At 38.2% G+C, this 18,510-nt stretch overlaps 2 protein-coding genes across 2 annotated transcripts; both read right to left on the reverse strand.

The window, feature by feature from the left end:
• Nucleotides 1-5,565: 5,565 nt before the first annotated feature.
• LOC105225250 (uncharacterized) lies at nt 5,566-7,105 on the reverse strand. The gene is made up of 2 exons (XM_011203641.2): nt 6,985-7,105; nt 5,566-6,921 (listed from the first exon to the last, which is right to left on the reverse strand). The coding sequence occupies exons 1-2, from the start codon at nt 6,985-6,987 to the stop codon at nt 5,770-5,772; spliced, it is 1,155 nt and encodes a 384-aa protein (XP_011201943.2). The 5' UTR covers nt 6,988-7,105; the 3' UTR covers nt 5,566-5,769.
• Nucleotides 7,106-15,692: 8,587 nt separating this feature from the next.
• On the reverse strand, nt 15,693-16,965 carry LOC125778743 (uncharacterized). The gene is made up of 2 exons (XM_049457903.1): nt 16,820-16,965; nt 15,693-16,686 (listed from the first exon to the last, which is right to left on the reverse strand). The coding sequence occupies exons 1-2, from the start codon at nt 16,820-16,822 to the stop codon at nt 15,898-15,900; spliced, it is 792 nt and encodes a 263-aa protein (XP_049313860.1). The 5' UTR covers nt 16,823-16,965; the 3' UTR covers nt 15,693-15,897.
• Nucleotides 16,966-18,510: the final 1,545 nt, after the last annotated feature.

Below are 18,510 nucleotides of genomic sequence, written 5' to 3' on the forward strand. Positions count from 1 at the left end.
TAATTGACTGTAATGACTGTCTGCTTACACCCATTTGAGCAGATAAGCTTCTTGTCGAAACACGTAGATTGTTTTGTATGGCAGCAGCTACAGCAGCGATTGTTTCCTCCGTTCGAACTGAAGGGTTTCGATGGTAAGGTCTTCTGTTGACTGTCCCATTCTCGGCAAAATTGTTTACAAGTCTCATTATGGTCCATCTGCTCGGAGGATTGCCGCCAAACATGCGTCTATGCTCTCTTTGAACCGAAACTACGGACTCCAGTGCGTGATAACGGCGGACAATCCAAACTCTTATTTCAGTGTCCCAGTTATCCATTTTTGTTAAATGTAAAAGTCAATCTGCAAAATAAAAAAAAAAAATAACCAGATTCATTAAATAGAAAAAAAGTTATTTAATTTTTTTTGGTAGCGGCTTTCATCAGCCTTTGTACTTTGAAAAAAAAATCGTTTTTTTAGGTAAAAATTAAAATCCGAGCGGTCGTTATTTAGAACACTGCCATTCAAAAACTATTCAAAATACGACCTTGCCAATTTCACAGGATATTTTTGGAAACTATACATACATACAGTATCCGACAAAACTATGTATACCCCAGCACATTTTATATTGTTCTTTGAATATTTTTTTCAAAAGTTCAACAATTAAAAAATTGTACATACGGTAAGTGCACACTGTAAGTTGACAAATAATAACGGTATGATATTTACCGTTAGCTTTTATTTTGCTTGCAGAATGTGCACTTGTTGATGATCAGTTGAACTTTGCAGGCGACAAAATTATGTATACCGAGGCAATATTTGTGCGTAGTGCTTCGAGAAGACGGGTATTCCAGCCACTACAAGATTAAAAAACCGTTCGTCAGCAAGAAAAATTTAAAGGCACGATTGGAGTTTACAAAAAAGTATTACAAACTGCCACCAAATTTTTGGAAAAAAGTAATTTGGAGTGATGAAAGCAAATTTGAATTTAAAAATAATAAAGGACGGCAAAAAGTTTGGCGAAAGAGCCACGAGAAGCTTCAGAGTAAATGCATTCAAAGCACCATAAAGTTTGGAGGCGGAAATGTATTGGTTTGGGGTTGTTTTAGCTACAGTGGTCTCTCAAATCTCGTAATGATCGAAGGTAAAATGACGGAAGAGTCGTATGTTCAAATGTTAAGTACCAATTTGGAGCCAGCTACGCAAAAAATGGGCATACAGGATAACTTCATATACCAACAGGACAACGACCCCAAGCATACAAGTCGGGTTGCAAAAGAATACTTCGAACAAAAATCGATAGAACTCTTACCATGGCCTGCCCAAAGCCCCGACTTAAACCCCATTGAGCACTTATGGCAATATTTGGATGACAAACTTGACCGATCTTCTTGCCGTTCAAATAAAGGCGAGATTTTTAATAAATTGAAAGACTCCTGGGAAAACATACCCCAATCACTTCTTCAAAACTTGGTTGACAGCATGCCTCGACGTTTATTAGCAGTAATTAACGCTAAAGGTGGCAACACTAAAAATTGAAGCTCTAGTGTGAAGGTAACCTCAAAATTTATTCGGGTATACATACAGTATACTCTCGAAAAGTAAATCGATTGGTATTTTGGGTAATTTACTTTTTCGAATAATTTACTTTTCTAAATATATACATAAATTATCTGTTTTTATAATATTAAATGCATTTTTAAACTTAAAAAATTCATTAATTTATTTCCTTCAATAAAACATATGGATTTACATGAAAAACATAGTAATTTATTATTAATAGAAAAAATATTGAATATTATTTAGTTTTTTTTCTTTTTCAATATATTATATGAACATTTACATATGTAAATATCTCAAATTTTAATTACAAAACAGACGCGGAAAACAAGAGAGTAAGTGTTTTTGCAACATCGTAAAAAACGCTGCTTGCTTCGTTTCAAATTTTTTATCACACTCTCTGAAAAGTAAATTGAAAAATTTACTTTTTCGAGGTGCATGTGTAATCTTAAAGGTGATTTACTTTTCCGCGATTATTTACTTTCTGAGAATTTACTTTTCGAGAGTATACTGTACTTTTGTCGTTGTTAAGAATTTCTCTTTTCCAGATTACCGCGTATTTTGCAGTCACTAGCACTAAAATGCAGAAAATTAATTTAATTTTTTGTATGTAGTGTACTCATAAGCAAAAACAAAAAGCATGCAAAAAATAAACTTCACTTTTCAAAAGATATGATAATTTTCTTTTCAACTTTCATGGGGTATACATAGTTTTGTCGGATACTGTATATATTATGGAGGACGGAGTCGTGTGTAGAAGTTCACGCAAGTGAGGAAAGTTCTCTGATCGCCATTCACTTGGGAGTGGCCAGAAACGATTCTTTTACATAAGACTCAAGCAGCTCACGACTTCCGGTCTCTGACCAAGTATCCTCTGAGTAGCGTAAGAACATCCGTTTGAAGGCTCCATGTACATGGAATGTCCGGTCCCTTAATTGGGAAGGTGCCGCTGCCCAGCTGGTTGATATCCTCGTGAGAGGAGAGACTCCGTCGCCGAGTACTATCATTCACTCCAGAGAATGAACGTCTAGCCACAATCCGCATCAAAGCGAGGTTCTTCAACATATCGTTGATTTGCCCTCACGCCCCGACGGAAGAGAAGGACGATGTGACCAAAGATGCCTTTTATGAGTGCTTGGAGCGCACTTATGAGAGATGCCCCCGCCACGATGTAAAAATCGTGCTTGGCAACTTTAACGCCAGAGTGGGCAAAGAAGGTATCTTTGGCACTACGGTCGGTAAATTCAGCCTCCACGACGAAACATCCCCAAACGGGTTGAGGCTGATCGACTTCGCCGGGGACCAAAATATGGTTATCTGTAGTACTAGATTCCAGCATAAGAAAATTGATCAAGCTACCTGGCAGTCTCCGGATCGAAAAACCACCAACCAGATCGATCATGTTGTGATAGACGGAAGACATGTCTCCAGTGTTTTAGATGTGCGTGCGCTCCGAGGTCTTAACATCGACTCGGACCACTATATTGATGCAGCCAAGATTCGCACCCGCCTCTGTGCAGCAAAAAACACACGTAGGCTGCCTACCTCGCAACGATCGACCACAACACTTGCGGGATGGGATAGATATCGAGAGTTGAAGAGGGAAGCGAGACGCATTTGTGGACAGAAAAAGAAAGAGGCCAAAATGCGTGAGTACGAAGAGCTTGATAAGCTGGGGTAATGCTCGAAAATTCTACGAAAAGATGCGGCAACTTACAGAAGGTTTCAAAACCGGAGCATACTCTTGTAGAACCCCCAAAGGTGATCTAGTCACCGATGCCCAGAGCATACTTAAGTTATGGAGGGAACACTTCTCCAGCCTGCTGAATGGCAGTGAACGTACAACGCCAGGAGAAGGTGAACCCGATTCCCCAATCGATGACGATGGATCAGACGTTCCATTACCCGGCCATGAAGAAGTTCGAATAGCAATTGCCCGCCTGAAGAACAACAAAGCGGCAGGGGTCGACAGATTGCCGGCCGAGCTATTCAAACACGGCGGCGAAGAACTGATAAGGAGCATGCATCAGATTCTTTGCAAAATATGGTCGGACGAAAGCATGCCCAACAGTTGGAATTTAAGTGTGCTATGCCCAATCCATAAAAAAGGAGACCCCACAATCTGCGCCAACTACCGTGGGATAAGCCTCCTCAACATCGCATATAAGGCTCTGTCGAGCGTATTGTGTGAAAGATTAAAGCACACCGTCAACAAACTGATTGGACCTTATCAGTGTGACTTTAGACCTGAAAAATCAACAACCGACCAGATATTCACCATTCGCCAAATTTTGGAAAAGACCCGTGAAAGGAAAATAGACAAGCACCACCTATTCGTCGATTTCAAAGCTGCTTTCGACAGCACGAAAAGGAGCTGCAACTATGCCGCGATGTCTGAATTTGGTATCCCCGCAAAACTAATACGGCTGTGTAAACTGACGTTGAGTAGCACCAAAAGCTCCGTCACGTTCGGGAAGGACCTCTCCGAGCCGTTCGATACCAAACGAGGTTTCAGACAAGGCGACTCCCTATCGTGCGACTTTTCCAATCTGCTGCTGGAGAAAATTATTAGAGCTGTAGAAGTGAATCGAGCAGGTACAATCTTTTATAAGAGTGTACAGCTGCTGGCGTATGCCGATGCTACTGATATCATCGGCCTCAACACCCGCGCCGTTAGTTCTGCTTTCTTCAGACTGAACAAGGAAGCAACGCAAATGGGTCTGGCAGTGAACGAGGGCAAGACGAAATAACTTCTGTCATCAAACAAGCAGTCGTCGCACTCCCGACTTGGCTCTCACGTCACTGTTGACAGTCATAACTTTGAAGTTGTAGATAATTTCGTCTATCTTGGAACAACACCAACAATGTCAGCCTAGAAATCCAACGCAGGATAACTCTTGCCAACAGGTGCTACTTCGGACTAAGTAGGCAATTGAGAAGCAAAGTCCTCTCTCGACAAACAAAAACCAAACTCTATAAGTCGCTCATAATTCCAGTCCTGCTATATGATGCATAGGCTTGGAGGATGACAACAACGGATGAGTCGCGTTGCGAGTTTTCGAGAGAAAAGTTCTGCGAAAGATTTATGGTCCTTTGCGCGTTGGCCACGGCGAATATCGCATTCGATGGAACGATGTGCTGTACGAGATATACGACGACATTGACATAGTTCAGCGAATTAAAAGACAGCGGTTACGCTGGCTAGGTCGTGTTGTCCAGATGGATGAAAATACTCCAGCTCTGAAAGTATTCGACGCAGTACCCGCCGCGGGAAGCAGAGGAAGAGGAAGACCTCCACTTCGTTGGAAAGACCAAGTGGAGAGGGACCTGGCTTCGCTTGGAATATCCAATTGGCGCCACGTAGCGAAGAGAAGAAACGACTGGCGCGCTGTTGTTGACTCGGCTATAATCGCGTAAGCGGTGTCTACGCTAGTAAAGAAGAAGAAGATATATTATAAACTATCGAAACAGCAAATACATTTTTTTTTTTAGAAAGTGTCACACTGGTATAGCCTTTTAAGTGGAATACAATGTTGTCGAATAATAGCAGTCGAAGAAGTTAATACTTACTCACTTTACATCAAAAAAGCACTAAAAGTGAGATTGCAAAAAGTAATCGTCTAATAACTAGGCATTTAGGACAATATATATGTAATACGGCATATATTATATGAAACAACTCTTTCGTAAAAAGTCAGTCTGTTCTATCTTTTACAAACATATATGTACTTTATAAGCTTCCATTCCGCCGTACGAATTTTATCTTATCTTTCAGTCTAAAATTGTAAGCTCTCTAGAGAGTAGATAACATGTAAGAGTATGAAGCAATCGGTTCCACCCGAATTTGTCACTCCTTACTTGTTTTGTTTATCTTGGGACATTATATCACCAGGCCTACTCATTGTTTTAATAACTTGTTTACCTTTGAGACACTTTAAGGAAGTAAAGGACTGTTAGAACTTTGGGCACAATTATCATAAGCAACTCATTCATGCCTACCATAAATGTGACACTGACGCAGTAATGTTTCTTTCATTGAATAATTTTTTATTCTTGCATTGCATTAAAAAACTTAAACTTTAACAAAAATCATAAAAGCACACATCGTCCAATTAATCGTATAAGAATTAAGAAATTTCCATAACTCAAAGTCGTTTTAAATCATAACCACCATCACCACACACGAGTCCATTTGTCTAAACAGGCCTTCTGGCATCTTAAGGCATAAATTTAGTGCCGATAACGATATCTGATGCGACGCACAGTCTTATAACGGTAGCCATCTTGAGCTAGCTCGGCACTTTTCGCCTCCGGCACTTCGGCAATATCATTACTGGGGGGTAAGTATTCACCATTTGGGGCTTCAACGCTTTCAGCAGCGGCAATGTCTTCAGCAGCTTCAGCTTCACGACGGTTGCGACGGTACTTTAAACGACGCAGAGTTTTATAATGGTAGCCATCCTGAGCCAGTTCAGCACTTTTCACTTTCGGCACTTCAGCAATATCATTACTGGGGGGTAAGTATTCACCATTAGGGGCTTCAACGGTTTCGGCGGCGGCAACTTCTTTAGCAGCCTCAGCCTCACGACGATGACGACGGTACTTCAAGCGACGCACTGTTTTATAACGGTAACCATCTTGAGCCAATTCAGCACTCTTCACCTCTGGTACTTCAGAAACATCATTACTAGGTGGCAAGTATTCACCATTGGGAGCATCAACGCTTTCAGCGGCGGCAACTTCTTCAGCAGCCTCAGCTTCACGACGATGACGGCGGTACTTCAAACGACGCACAGCCTTATAACGATAACCATCATCACCTAAGACAGTCTTTAACTCCGGCGCCAACTCAACTTCCACAGGAGGTAAGTATTCAGCAGATGGCAGGGAAGTTAATTCAGAGACATCACGACGGTGACGAGCACGAAATCTCAAACGACGTACTGTCTTATAACGGTAACCATCGTCAGCGACACGGGTTTCAGCACCCTCCGGTGGTAAATATTCAGCGCTGGGCTCGGCAACTGGTGGCAAATATTCAACGGAAGGAGCTTCACGACGATGACGGAGTACTTTGAAACGTCTCACAGTTTTGTATCTATAACCATCTTCAGCTACGCGAGTCTCAGCGCCCTCCGGTGGTATATATTCGGAAGATGGTTCAGCTACTGGTGGTAGATATTCCTCTGAAGGTACCTCACGACGATGACGATACTTCAGACGACGCACTGCCTTGTAACGGTAACCATCATCGGCAAGTGGCGTCGATTCTTCACCGACTGGTGGCAAATACTCAGCGGACGGCTCGACACTGTCAGCAGGTACAGATTGAGCAAAGGCCAGTGATGCCAGACACACAGCGAACGCCACCACAAAGAGTTTCTGCAAAAATGGTTTAAATCTTTAGACATATTGTTATATTCGTAATATAATATGTGGTCTCACCATTTTTTGTTTTCTGTTATAAGCTCCCTTTTAACAAAATTGAAATTTCGTTAAACGAAACTGTTCCAGAACTTAACACTTCGCTGATGCTAAGCTCAATGAGGATGATGCTCGATGGTGCAGAATATTTATTTATAACTGCTCTGATTATGTAAGAGATTTAATTAAAATATTGAGTAATTGAACAAAAGCAACAACAGTTGTGGGTACATGTGGATATAACCACAAAAAATTATTATACATGTATGTAGAACATTTATAGAAAAGCAACCAAGAAAATTATAACAAAATAGGAACGTCGTTAATGGCATTGGCTTCAAGTGTTCTTCGAGTGGTCCAAGTTATTGAATGACGTTAGCGAGTACACGAACAAATTATGAACTTAATTTTTTGCATTTTTGAGCGTAATGACGGCATAGGCACTTAAGCGAAGTTTATAAATTTACTCTAAGAGCAATTTCGTTTTTATGTTTACTATGTATGGAAATTCGCAAATATTTGCTTGACTCCTTTTTAATCTGTACATTGAAACACTTATTCTTCAAAAATGATTGCGTCACGAATTATTTCTGATTTCCAGTTATATTAGGTATTAAAATGTTCTCTACAAAGTGTCCGTACCTCATATTCACAATAATCATTATTTATTAATTGGTATTAATTATTGGTAGTCCGAAAACTTTAGTTTGTTTTAAAATTTTATGTTTAGAATTAACACAAATCTCTCTACGGTGGTATCGTCTAAAGTTCCAGAAAATTTAGATAAGGTAATGAAAGACTTGCCCGAAAATATGTATATATCGTATGCTCCTTTGCTAAATTTAGAGTACCAGCATACATTAACTTCATTTTACATTCAAAATTATTTAAAGACCATTTCTCAACCTTCACTGCGTTCATCGCTTCAAAACTTAAATGACCTTTGTAGAATTCAGCTCCTTTCTTCACAATAGTGCCCCATTTGAACTTATTTAAAATATATATACTATATAATATAATAAGTTGAAAAGACAAAAAATCACTACTTTTTGATTTAGATTTACACAGGAGAGAGACATATATATACAAAAATAAATTCTTCAGTAAAATTATATACATAAATGATAAAAATACACTAATGGCAAAAAAATAGTAAGACTTTTTGATTTAAATTTCGCTGGAAAACTCATTCGTCGATTTTTTTCTAGATTGGTATGGCTGTCAGAAACTAAAGTAAATTCTTCAAAAATTGTATGTAAGTACATGATAAATTATCTACGAGTATATACTGCGAGTAATTCTGGCCTTGTCCGTGAGTGAAACCTAGAAGATATTGTTCGTTTAATGAATTACGCTGAAAAAAATCGTGAAACTAACAAATTAGCGGCGTCATTTTGTAATTTTTATCCCGCCAAAACTCGATTTTTTATGAGATCAAACAACTGTTAACTATATGCAGAACAGGTAAAAAAAATATGATAGTTATCGGATCATTTGTCCCGAGTAATCACTCAAGCAACTTTGAAACTTAATCCTTTTCACTGAATATTTGGATCGAAGATAAAAGATCATTCGATATCATCTTTCAGGAATAACTTTTAATTTTTCATTAATATAAAGTCATAGATTTGATACTGCCATGTATTAGTAATTCTAGGTTTAGACCAAGGTCTAGCGTCTGCGCACACTCTCTCAGGGCGCTGTGAGTATTCCAGTCACTTGCGACCGTTATTAATATTATGCTGTAAAAGCGATGATAGTACATACATACATATGTATGATAGCAAACTAAGCGATTTTATATCCCCTTTAATATGAATGGAAATTAGATTTTTTCTTAATAGAAAATTTGAATGGATATGCTATTAATGGTTATTTTTGATTAAAAACCCAAAGCCTTTTTTGTTTTAATAATATTTTTCACTAGTATTGTAAAATTAACAATTTAATAACAATTTTATACTCTTGCAACTTGCAGGAATCAAAGCCAGGAAAATACATTAAGGTGTGAAACGTCAATCAAAGGATCCGAATCCAATCAATTTTATACATACCCTATATAACTCATACACCGACCGACAAATTCGGTATAAGGTTCGTTAGAAAATCGAAAATATTTATAAGTAACTAGCTGACCCCGCAGCCGTTTTCCTGCGTGAAATTATGTGTTTTGAAAAGAAAGGAAAGTTAAATTTATCATTTCTTTTTCTTTTTTCAATGTAACGCAGCTTGATAAACCACATTTTTTGGTTTCTGTTCCGGTGCGTAAATGTACAGAGAAGATAGTTTTCCAACTCGTGAGCACGCCACGTATTTTTGGCCGTGTGAAAAGCATAGCCGTTCCTAATTTATGCCACACATTTCTAGCGACTATCCTTGGGTCCTGATGATTGTTATCTCAATTTTTACTGAAAACGGAACCCGTTTGAACTGAGATGGCGATAGAACTCAAAGGAATTCGTAGAATCAAGCATTCTGCACCTTGTATTCGATAGGTGCGTCACAATCAGTCGGGTTCCATTACACAGTTTCGACGCATGAAGATTGCAAAACATAATAACGACAGATCAAGCTTTGAGACGCAAATGATGCGGCGGTATATCAAGCCTCTCTAAAGAATTTAAAAATTACACTAGATAATTCACGGCGTCGTCTTCATTGTCAAGACGATCAATCGATTTGTATGAGCGCAAGTCTTCCGAAATTTTCCTTTGAATCTTCCAGTTTAAGTCAACAACATCGGTAAATTTGGCAGCTAACATTACGCATGCACTTAAGGAATTGTAGTTACGATAATTTGGCCAATATTCGCATAACCATTCGTGATGAGTTCATCTTTCTTGAATCGATAAACGGCTGATGGAATTGATATCAAACGCGAAAAGTGTGCGAACTTCACGTCCACTTGGCGGCATCCTAACAAATTTCAATCATTAATTGATCACTTTGTGTGCAACACACTTAACATTTTCACTGAATAATTTTCAAAAATTTTTAAAGCAAACGACAAATTTGAATGATTCAAATAATTGAAAAACAAAACAATAAGAAATTGAAAAAAAATTGTATGGAAAAAATTAACTTTTTGGAATTGTCTCATGATGATGGGAATGCTATCAAGAATCGTTGAACGATTGACCACAATCCAGGGTACAATTGCGAGATCGGTTTTTGTAGCCAAAATTCTTGGTAACCATTTTTGGACTTGATTTTTATTTCCTCGTTTGTTGTCAATTCTATAAGTTCTTCTTCCAGCTGAGGTGACATTGCTGTGTTGACATTCTAAAACGGATCCAACACCCAGTCTGGTATTTCCAAGTTCAAAATGTCCTGGTATCGTTCGGTGAAGTCAATGTGGAGGTTTTCCAAATGATGGCAGTAAGCAAACAATTCGTCGTTACTGCATGATACTGATAAATTCGGAAAATTGTGAAACTCACGTCTGCCCAGATTCCTTTTGTGTAGAAGCAGTTTGGCTGCGAAAGCAGCAACGACGTTTTTTGTTTTAATTAAATTTAGTTTATCGCCTTGCAGTTGGAGATTCATGTCGCTGAACAATTTATACAGGTCTGTCATGTAAGCTATATCATTCTTTGATGTTATGAGCTTGTCTTGAAAATCTGTATGTTTAGTTTCCAAGAACTCTATAACAGATTCAAACAGGTTGTAGAATCGAGTCAGACAATTGCCTTTTGATAGCCAACGAACTTCAGTATGAAACAACGAACGATTGAAATCCTCGTAATTAGTTACACAAAGCTGATGAAATAATCTATCATTCAAAGAGCTATTGCGGATTTTATTGACTGCTTTGATGACATGTTGCAGTGATTGAAATAGTTTTTCACTTAAGTTTCTAGCAACTAAATGTTGTCTATGAATAACGCAATGTACACCAAGGACATCTGGAATTTTATTTTTTAAGTGCGCTATTAAGCCTTTATGGCACCCTATCGTAGCCGGAGCGCCATCCGTAGCAATTGAAATAATATTTTTCAAAGAAATCTCTTTCTCATCGCAAAACTTTTCCAATATATTGAATATGATTTGGCCTTTTGTATCGGTCTCTAAATTTCTAGCAAATAATAGTTCTTCACATATTTTCTCTTCTTTAATAAACCTCACGTAAGACAACAACAATGCTTCATTAGTTGGTAAAGTGGACACATCGAGCTGAATTGAGAATTGGCTTGTCCACAGGTGATCGCACAATGATTCTTCAATGTTTTTAGCCATTTCATTAATTCGTCTTTGCAAAGAATTATTACTCAAAGGAATTTTTCGGATAATATCTGCGGCCGGTTTATAAAGCACGGTAGTTATTACTTCATTTATTGCTGGCAATGTTAACTCTTTTCCGATGTTATGTGGTTTGCCTTTTTGAGCAATTAACAAAGAGATATTGTACGAAGCTCGAAGTCCGTCGTCATCTTGCCGCCGAAAATAGTTTTGCTACACTTGGCTGAGTATTATGCTTCTTCTCTAGGTCTTGAAAATATGCTACATTCTTGTCTCTCTTATCTGGATGCATTTTATACAAATGATCTTGCAATCTTGAAGGCTTTATTGTTTCATTTGAAAATGTTTTTAGACATAGAATACACAGAGGCGAGGATGGGTTTGTGGGATTTTCGGTGAATCCGAATTTAATATATTCCGCACAGTATTGTCGTCTCTTCCTTTTTACTTCCGACATTGTTTTGCTTTGAGAAATACGTTTAACTTCGCGAGTAGTGTAAAGGAGGCGTAAGTAATGCTCATCTATTGCGCGCAAAACCAGAAATGAATATAAAATAAATATTACATTTATATAGGAATGCTTAATCACAATTATTATATAGTAGTTCAAAAATATGAGTTCTTATTTTTCCTAGAAATACATTTATGAAAAAAGGATCTTTCTACTTTTCGTATTTTCCCCAGAAGTACATTTGTAAGAAAGGATAAAGATCCTTTTTTTATTTTCCACATAAAAGATTTAAGGAGTTCAAAAGCTCAAAACGTGCGCTACATCAGCTCGAACCTACCTACCCTACACCTTTGCGCAAATGATTATAACGGGTGATTTTTTTGAGGTTAGGATTTTCATGCATTAGTATTTGACAGATCACGTGGGATTTCAGACATGGTGTCAAAGAGAAAGATGCTCAGTATGCTTTGACATTTCATCATGAATAGACTTACTAACGAGCAACGCTTGCAAATCATTGAATTTTATTACCAAAATCAGTGTTCGGTTCGAAAATTTTTTATCGACAAATTTTGTTCAGCGATGAGGCTCATTTCTGGTTGAATGGCTACGTAAATAAGCAAAATTGCCGCATTTGGGGTGAAGAGCAACCAGAAGCCGTTCAAGAACTGCCCATGCATCCCGAAAAATGCACTGTTTGGTGTGGTTTGTACGCTGGTGGAATCATTGGACCGTATTTTTTCAAAGATGCTGTTGGACGCAACGTTACGGTGAATGGCGATCGCTATCGTTCGATGCTAACAAACTTTTTGTTGCCAAAAATGGAAGAACTGAACTTGGTTGACATGTGGTTTCAACAAGATGGCGCTACATGCCACACAGCTCGCGATTCTATGGCCATTTTGAGGGAAAACTTCGGACAACAATTCATCTCAAGAAATGGACCCGTAAGTTGGCCACCAAGATCATGCGATTTAACGCCTTTAGACTATTTTTTGTGGGGCTACGTCAAGTCTAAAGTCTACAGAAATAAGCCAGCAACTATTCCAGCTTTGGAAGACAACATTTCCGAAGAAATTCGGGCTATTCCGGCCGAAATGCTCGAAAAAGTTGCCCAAAATTGGACTTTCCGAATGGACCACCTAAGACGCAGCCGCGGTCAACATTTAAATGAAATTATCTTCAAAAAGTAAATGTCATGAACCAATCTAACGTTTCAAATAAAGAACCGATGAGATTTTGCAAATTTTATGCGTTTTTTTTTAAAAAAAAGTTATCAAGCTCTTAAAAAATCACCCTTTATTATGATAGCAAATGCCCACATACAGATTTGGCAATGGCAATAGCAATACGTTTGACAGTTAGTATTCTATAAATTCTATCCTGTGGAGATGCCCCGTTATGAAACGAAGCGACCAATTGACATTATTTTCATTTTTTCTATATTCAATAAAATAGGACAGATATATGAACTACGCGGAGAGAAATATAGAACCGAGTTTGAGCAATCTTTTAATTCATATTAGTTGATGTTCACAAGTTGTTGTTGAGAGTCGAGTGCTTATGTAGTCGTTGTCTAAGAGGCCTCCTAGCTAAATAAAATTACAAATAACCCCCCATCTACACAACGCCACCATTTTCTTTCTGGGTCTCTTACCGCCCCCCTTGACACCTGCAGCGCCCACAAGGGGGCGTTATCGCCCACTTTGGGAAACACTGCTCTAAGCCAAGGATTTAAATTTTTGGATACAATTAACGAAATTGGGTTTGATAACGACAGGTGTATTCTACATAGAGCAGGTCGTTTGTTTTTATAAGACCAGTACATATCTTCTACCACTACAGAGTTTTTAAAACTGGAATCTCAGATGTATTTCGTGTAGTTTATATAAGAATATATAATACAGGGTTTGTCCAGAAAGTAACTGTATCTTGGAGCGTGCGCGCACCGACTGGATTCGGTATAGGTCGTATCTAGCTAACGAACGAGCGGCTGGTCAGTTGTCTCCGAGTACCTGGAGAGTCAGGACAAGGATTTTCACGCGACATGTTTCTGTGAGTGGTGCAAGCCGAAAGTGCAGTATTTGTTAAAGCAGAGGTGCACGATAAATTATATGTGAAACTAACTACTATGTAAATCTGCGACAGAAATGTTTGATATGATCAAGCAGGCTTATCAAGATGTTGCTTTAGCCCTTTTTGGAGGACCGGGAAGGGGTCGCTGATGAATGAGCAAATCTATAGTGAAAATGATGCTCATTGTCTTTTTTGACATCAAAGGCATCGGTAAAGCATTTTTCGATGTTACTCCTAAAAACCATCAGAACTACACACATTACCAAATTTTGAACCTATTCACATATAAGTAAGCCATTATTTCATCCGTTTGGTTGTTTTTTAGTGCTTGATAACTTTTTTTAAAAAAAAAAACGCATAAAATTTGCAAAATCTCATCGGTTCTTTATTTGAAACGTTAGATTGGTTCATGACATTTACTTTTTGAAGATAATTTCATTTAAATGTTGACCGCGGCTGCGTCTTAGGTGGTCCATTCGGAAAGTCCAATTTTGGGCAACTTTTTCGAGCATTTCGGCCGGAATAGCCCGAATTTCTTCGGAAATGTTGTCTTCCAAAGCTGGAATAGTTGCTGGCTTATTTCTGTAGACTTTAGACTTGACGTAGCCCCACAAAAAATAGTCTAAAGGCGTTAAATCGCATGATCTTGGTGGCCAACTTACGGGTCCATTTCTTGAGATGAATTGTTGTCCGAAGTTTTCCCTCAAAATGGCCATAGAATCGCGAGCTGTGTGGCATGTAGCGCCATCTTGTTGAAACCACATGTCAACCAAGTTCAGTTCTTCCATTTTTGGCAACAAAAAGTTTGTTAGCATCGAACGATAGCGATCGCCATTCACCGTAACGTTGCGTCCAACAGCATCTTTGAAAAAAATACGGTCCAATGATTCCACCAGCGTACAAACCACACCAAACAGTGCATTTTTCGGGATGCATGGGCAGTTCTTGAACGGCTTCTGGTTGCTCTTCACCCCAAATGCGGCAATTTTGCTTATTTACGTAGCCATTCAACCAGAAATGAGCCTCATCGCTGAACAAAATTTGTCGATTTCGAACCGAACACTGATTTTGGTAATAAAATTCAATGATTTGCAAGCGTTGCTCGTTAGTAAGTCTATTCATGATGAAATGTCAAAGCATACTGAGCATCTTTCTCTTTGACACCATGTCTGAAATCCCACGTGATCTGTCAAATACTAATGCATGAAAATCCTAACCTCAAAAAAATCACCCGTTACTTATAGTCCATAGAATTGTTATTTAAGCAGTCTTCGCCCAATAAGTGAAATTACTTATGTGATATGTGGTTATGTTCGAATCATATGCCAGGTTCGCGAAGTTATTTCTGCCGTTCCCCATATCACAGTTACTACATATAGAAAAAAATTGTTTAATTACTAACTAACTTGAAAACTTTATATTATTTTGTATAACATCAATTTAGCGATGTGGCAAGAGTTCGATCCTCCGTCTGCAATACAAACGTCATTAGGGTGTCAAAGAACATCAACAAAACTCGTATTTCTGCTCCTTTCGGTATATTTAGATAGAGCAATGTATACGACGTACTATATTTCAAAACAATAAGTAATGACTATTCGCATATTCGAAAAATACGAGCTAGCTGTTGATCCGAATACTACAGGTATATATAGTACTTAATATTCGGTTGGGCAAACAAGTTTTTTATCCGGATTTGAGAAATATTTAGTTGAATGTACGATTATCTGAAATAATAAAGTTAACATTGTCTTATATGATCTGACATATGCCAATTCCTGCTAATATTCCCTACAACCTACTTATTCTTTAGACTTTTTAGTGTGTCTGTAATTACCAGTAATAACTAAGCATTATATTCAAATGGAAAATGATTGAAAAATCTGCATCAAATACAACCATCTCTTTCAAAATCTTTCATATGAAGTAAATAGTAAAGATAAAAGTGATAAGTCATACACAATTTTTATTTGAATAAATTTTATTATTCTTGCATTTTATTTCTTAATATAACAATCTAATAGTAAAGCGCAATCAGCACACGTGGGACTATTTCATTTTAAAATTCCATATCTCGAATACATCATATTTTCACATCATATCTTCGGAATCACAACCATTTACTTGACACTCATCATTTCACGTGCGGGTTCATTAGGTTTGTACAGTTACTGACGATGGCGGTACTTCAAGCGGCGCACTGTTTTATAACGGTAACCATCTTGAGCCAATTCAGCACTCTTCACCTCTGGTACTTCAGAAACATCATTACTAGGTGGCAAGTATTCACCATTGGGAGCATCAACGCTTTCAGCGGCGGCAACTTCTTCAGCAGCCTCAGCTTCACGACGATGACGGCGGTACTTCAAACGACGCACAGTCTTATAACGATAACCATCGTCACCTAAGACGGTTTTCAACTCCGGAGCCAACTCAACTTCCACAGGAGGTAAGTATTCAGCAGATGGCAGGGAAGTTAATTCAGAGACATCACGACGGTGACGAGCACGGAATCTCAAACGACGTACAGTCTTATAACGGTAACCATCGTCAGCGACACGGGTTTCAGCACCCTCTGGTGGTAAATATTCAGCGCTGGGCTCGGCAACTGGTGGCAAATATTCAACGGAAGGAGCTTCACGACGATGACGGTGTACTTTGAAACGTCTTACAGTTTTGTATCTATAACCATCTTCAGCTACACGAGTCTCAGCACCCTCCGGTGGTATATATTCGGAGGATGGTTCAGCTACTGGCGGTAGATATTCCTCTGAAGGTACCTCACGACGATGACGATACTTCAGACGACGCACTGCCTTATAACGGTACCCATCATCGCCAAGTGGTGCCGATTCATCACCGACTGGTGGCAAATACTCGGCTGAGGGCTCAACTGGTGCTGATTGGGCGATAGCATATGCAATAAAGCACGCAGCGAGTGCGACTGCGAAGAGTTTCTGTGGATGAAGGACATTAAGATATTTCAGAGTTGACGGACCTTTAAGCAATAGTTATTTGAATGGGTGTTAAGTAGTATTCTGGTATTAAATAATTGGGATAGATTGGGACAGTTTTATACTTTGTACTCACCATTTTATTGTTATCCTTTTGTGTGGCCTGTCAAGTTATAAAATTATTTTTATTATATTTTGCCGAATTTGTGAACTTAACACTCAGCAGTTGCTAAACTCAATGATGCCACTATCGAGGCATTTAGAATATTTATAGTTGGCTAGATCAGTCAAAGCGAACTGAAAATGATTGTGGTTGCCAAGTAAGTCATATACTTCAATACAAATAAAGTACTGAAGTAATTATAAATGTATAAAAACAAAACACATGAATAAAACAATAACCACATTCCAGGTACTTCTGTAAGTTCACCTGGATCTAGCTAGGGTAATAGAAGCGCTGAAAATGGTAACAGCTTGAAGTGGGCATCAACTGTCCAAATTACTAAATGTAGATATGGTACATTCACTCACACATACATATGTAGGTATTCGCTCTATGGCTAACAATTTATGGCAACTACAATGGGGCTTACAAATTATATTTATCTATTTTTAACTCCTCCACGAAAATTTCTTTGAAGGGCACTTGTGCAAATTTGATTGAATTATTAACATTTAAACATAATTTTTCGATCCGGTTTTTTTAAGTGGCCCATGGTTCAGCGCTGTCCAACTACTATGTATGTGTATAAGTATGTGTGGTAAGTAGTAACCGCAGCGGCGCTATTCATTTGGACTGCTGGCTGTGTGCTGTAATTGGCTACTGTTCACCTGATGCCGCTTTAGGCCCCCAAATTGATCGATCTGAATTCTACCATTATGATTTAATGCTTCACGAATACACACACGAATCATTTGTTGACGTAAATAACGCTAAACTGGTGAACGATTAAGTATTAAAGCAGAAAAACGAAGCGGATAAAATGCTAAATCATGTTATCAGCATATTTGTTTTGAACTCATCCCTACAATCTTAACAAACATAGGTAGTTGCTAAGACAAATTTAATATATGGTAAATATTCGTGATGATTTGGCTCATCGAGCACTATTTATTGAGTTATGGCTTTTATAATAAAATAAATTAGCAAAAAAATAAATAAGGGGAACGCGATCTCAGAGTTCTTAAGTGGCATTGTATTACGTAACTTTATATTTCAATCAAGAGTAGAGCGTTGGAAATGTAATCAGCGAAGAACAATTACTTCGATTTCGCTAAACTGACCTTGGCTGGAGTGTACTCGTATTGCTCGCAAAGGCACAAACTTCTACAACTGCCGTCAATTCTTTGCATAAATATTCTAAAATTACATTTCTATAATATCAATTTTAATTACAAATATCATTTATTTGGCATGTGCGTTGCAAACAACTTTAGATTTATGATGAAATCCAAATCAATGCAGGTAGTCGGTTGGTTGAAAGGTGAGGTGGAAAAAATGCCTGAACGCAAGCAACTACACTGAAGCCATCATTATGATCTTAAGTGAGTCTCAGCTTGATCAAACTAATATCATAATATTTCTATTGGATTCTGAGATAAATATAGTAGCATAGTTATCATGGAAGTATAGATGGCTCAAAAATAAACGTTTTGTAGACCTTTTTGGTCCAAAATTGTTTAAACCAATGCATCAAGAGTGAATGCTTTAGCAAAGGCTTAGACTTAGGCCTCGTTATTGAGGAGATCTGGTGGTAGCAAACACCGAACATACTAAATACTACGTTGGCGACCTACTTATCTTCGTTCAGAGCATCATGTTTCGTT

The sequence above is a fragment of the Bactrocera dorsalis genome, chromosome 5 (genome assembly GCF_023373825.1).
Source record: "Bactrocera dorsalis isolate Fly_Bdor chromosome 5, ASM2337382v1, whole genome shotgun sequence".
Taxonomy (NCBI): domain Eukaryota; kingdom Metazoa; phylum Arthropoda; class Insecta; order Diptera; family Tephritidae; genus Bactrocera; species Bactrocera dorsalis.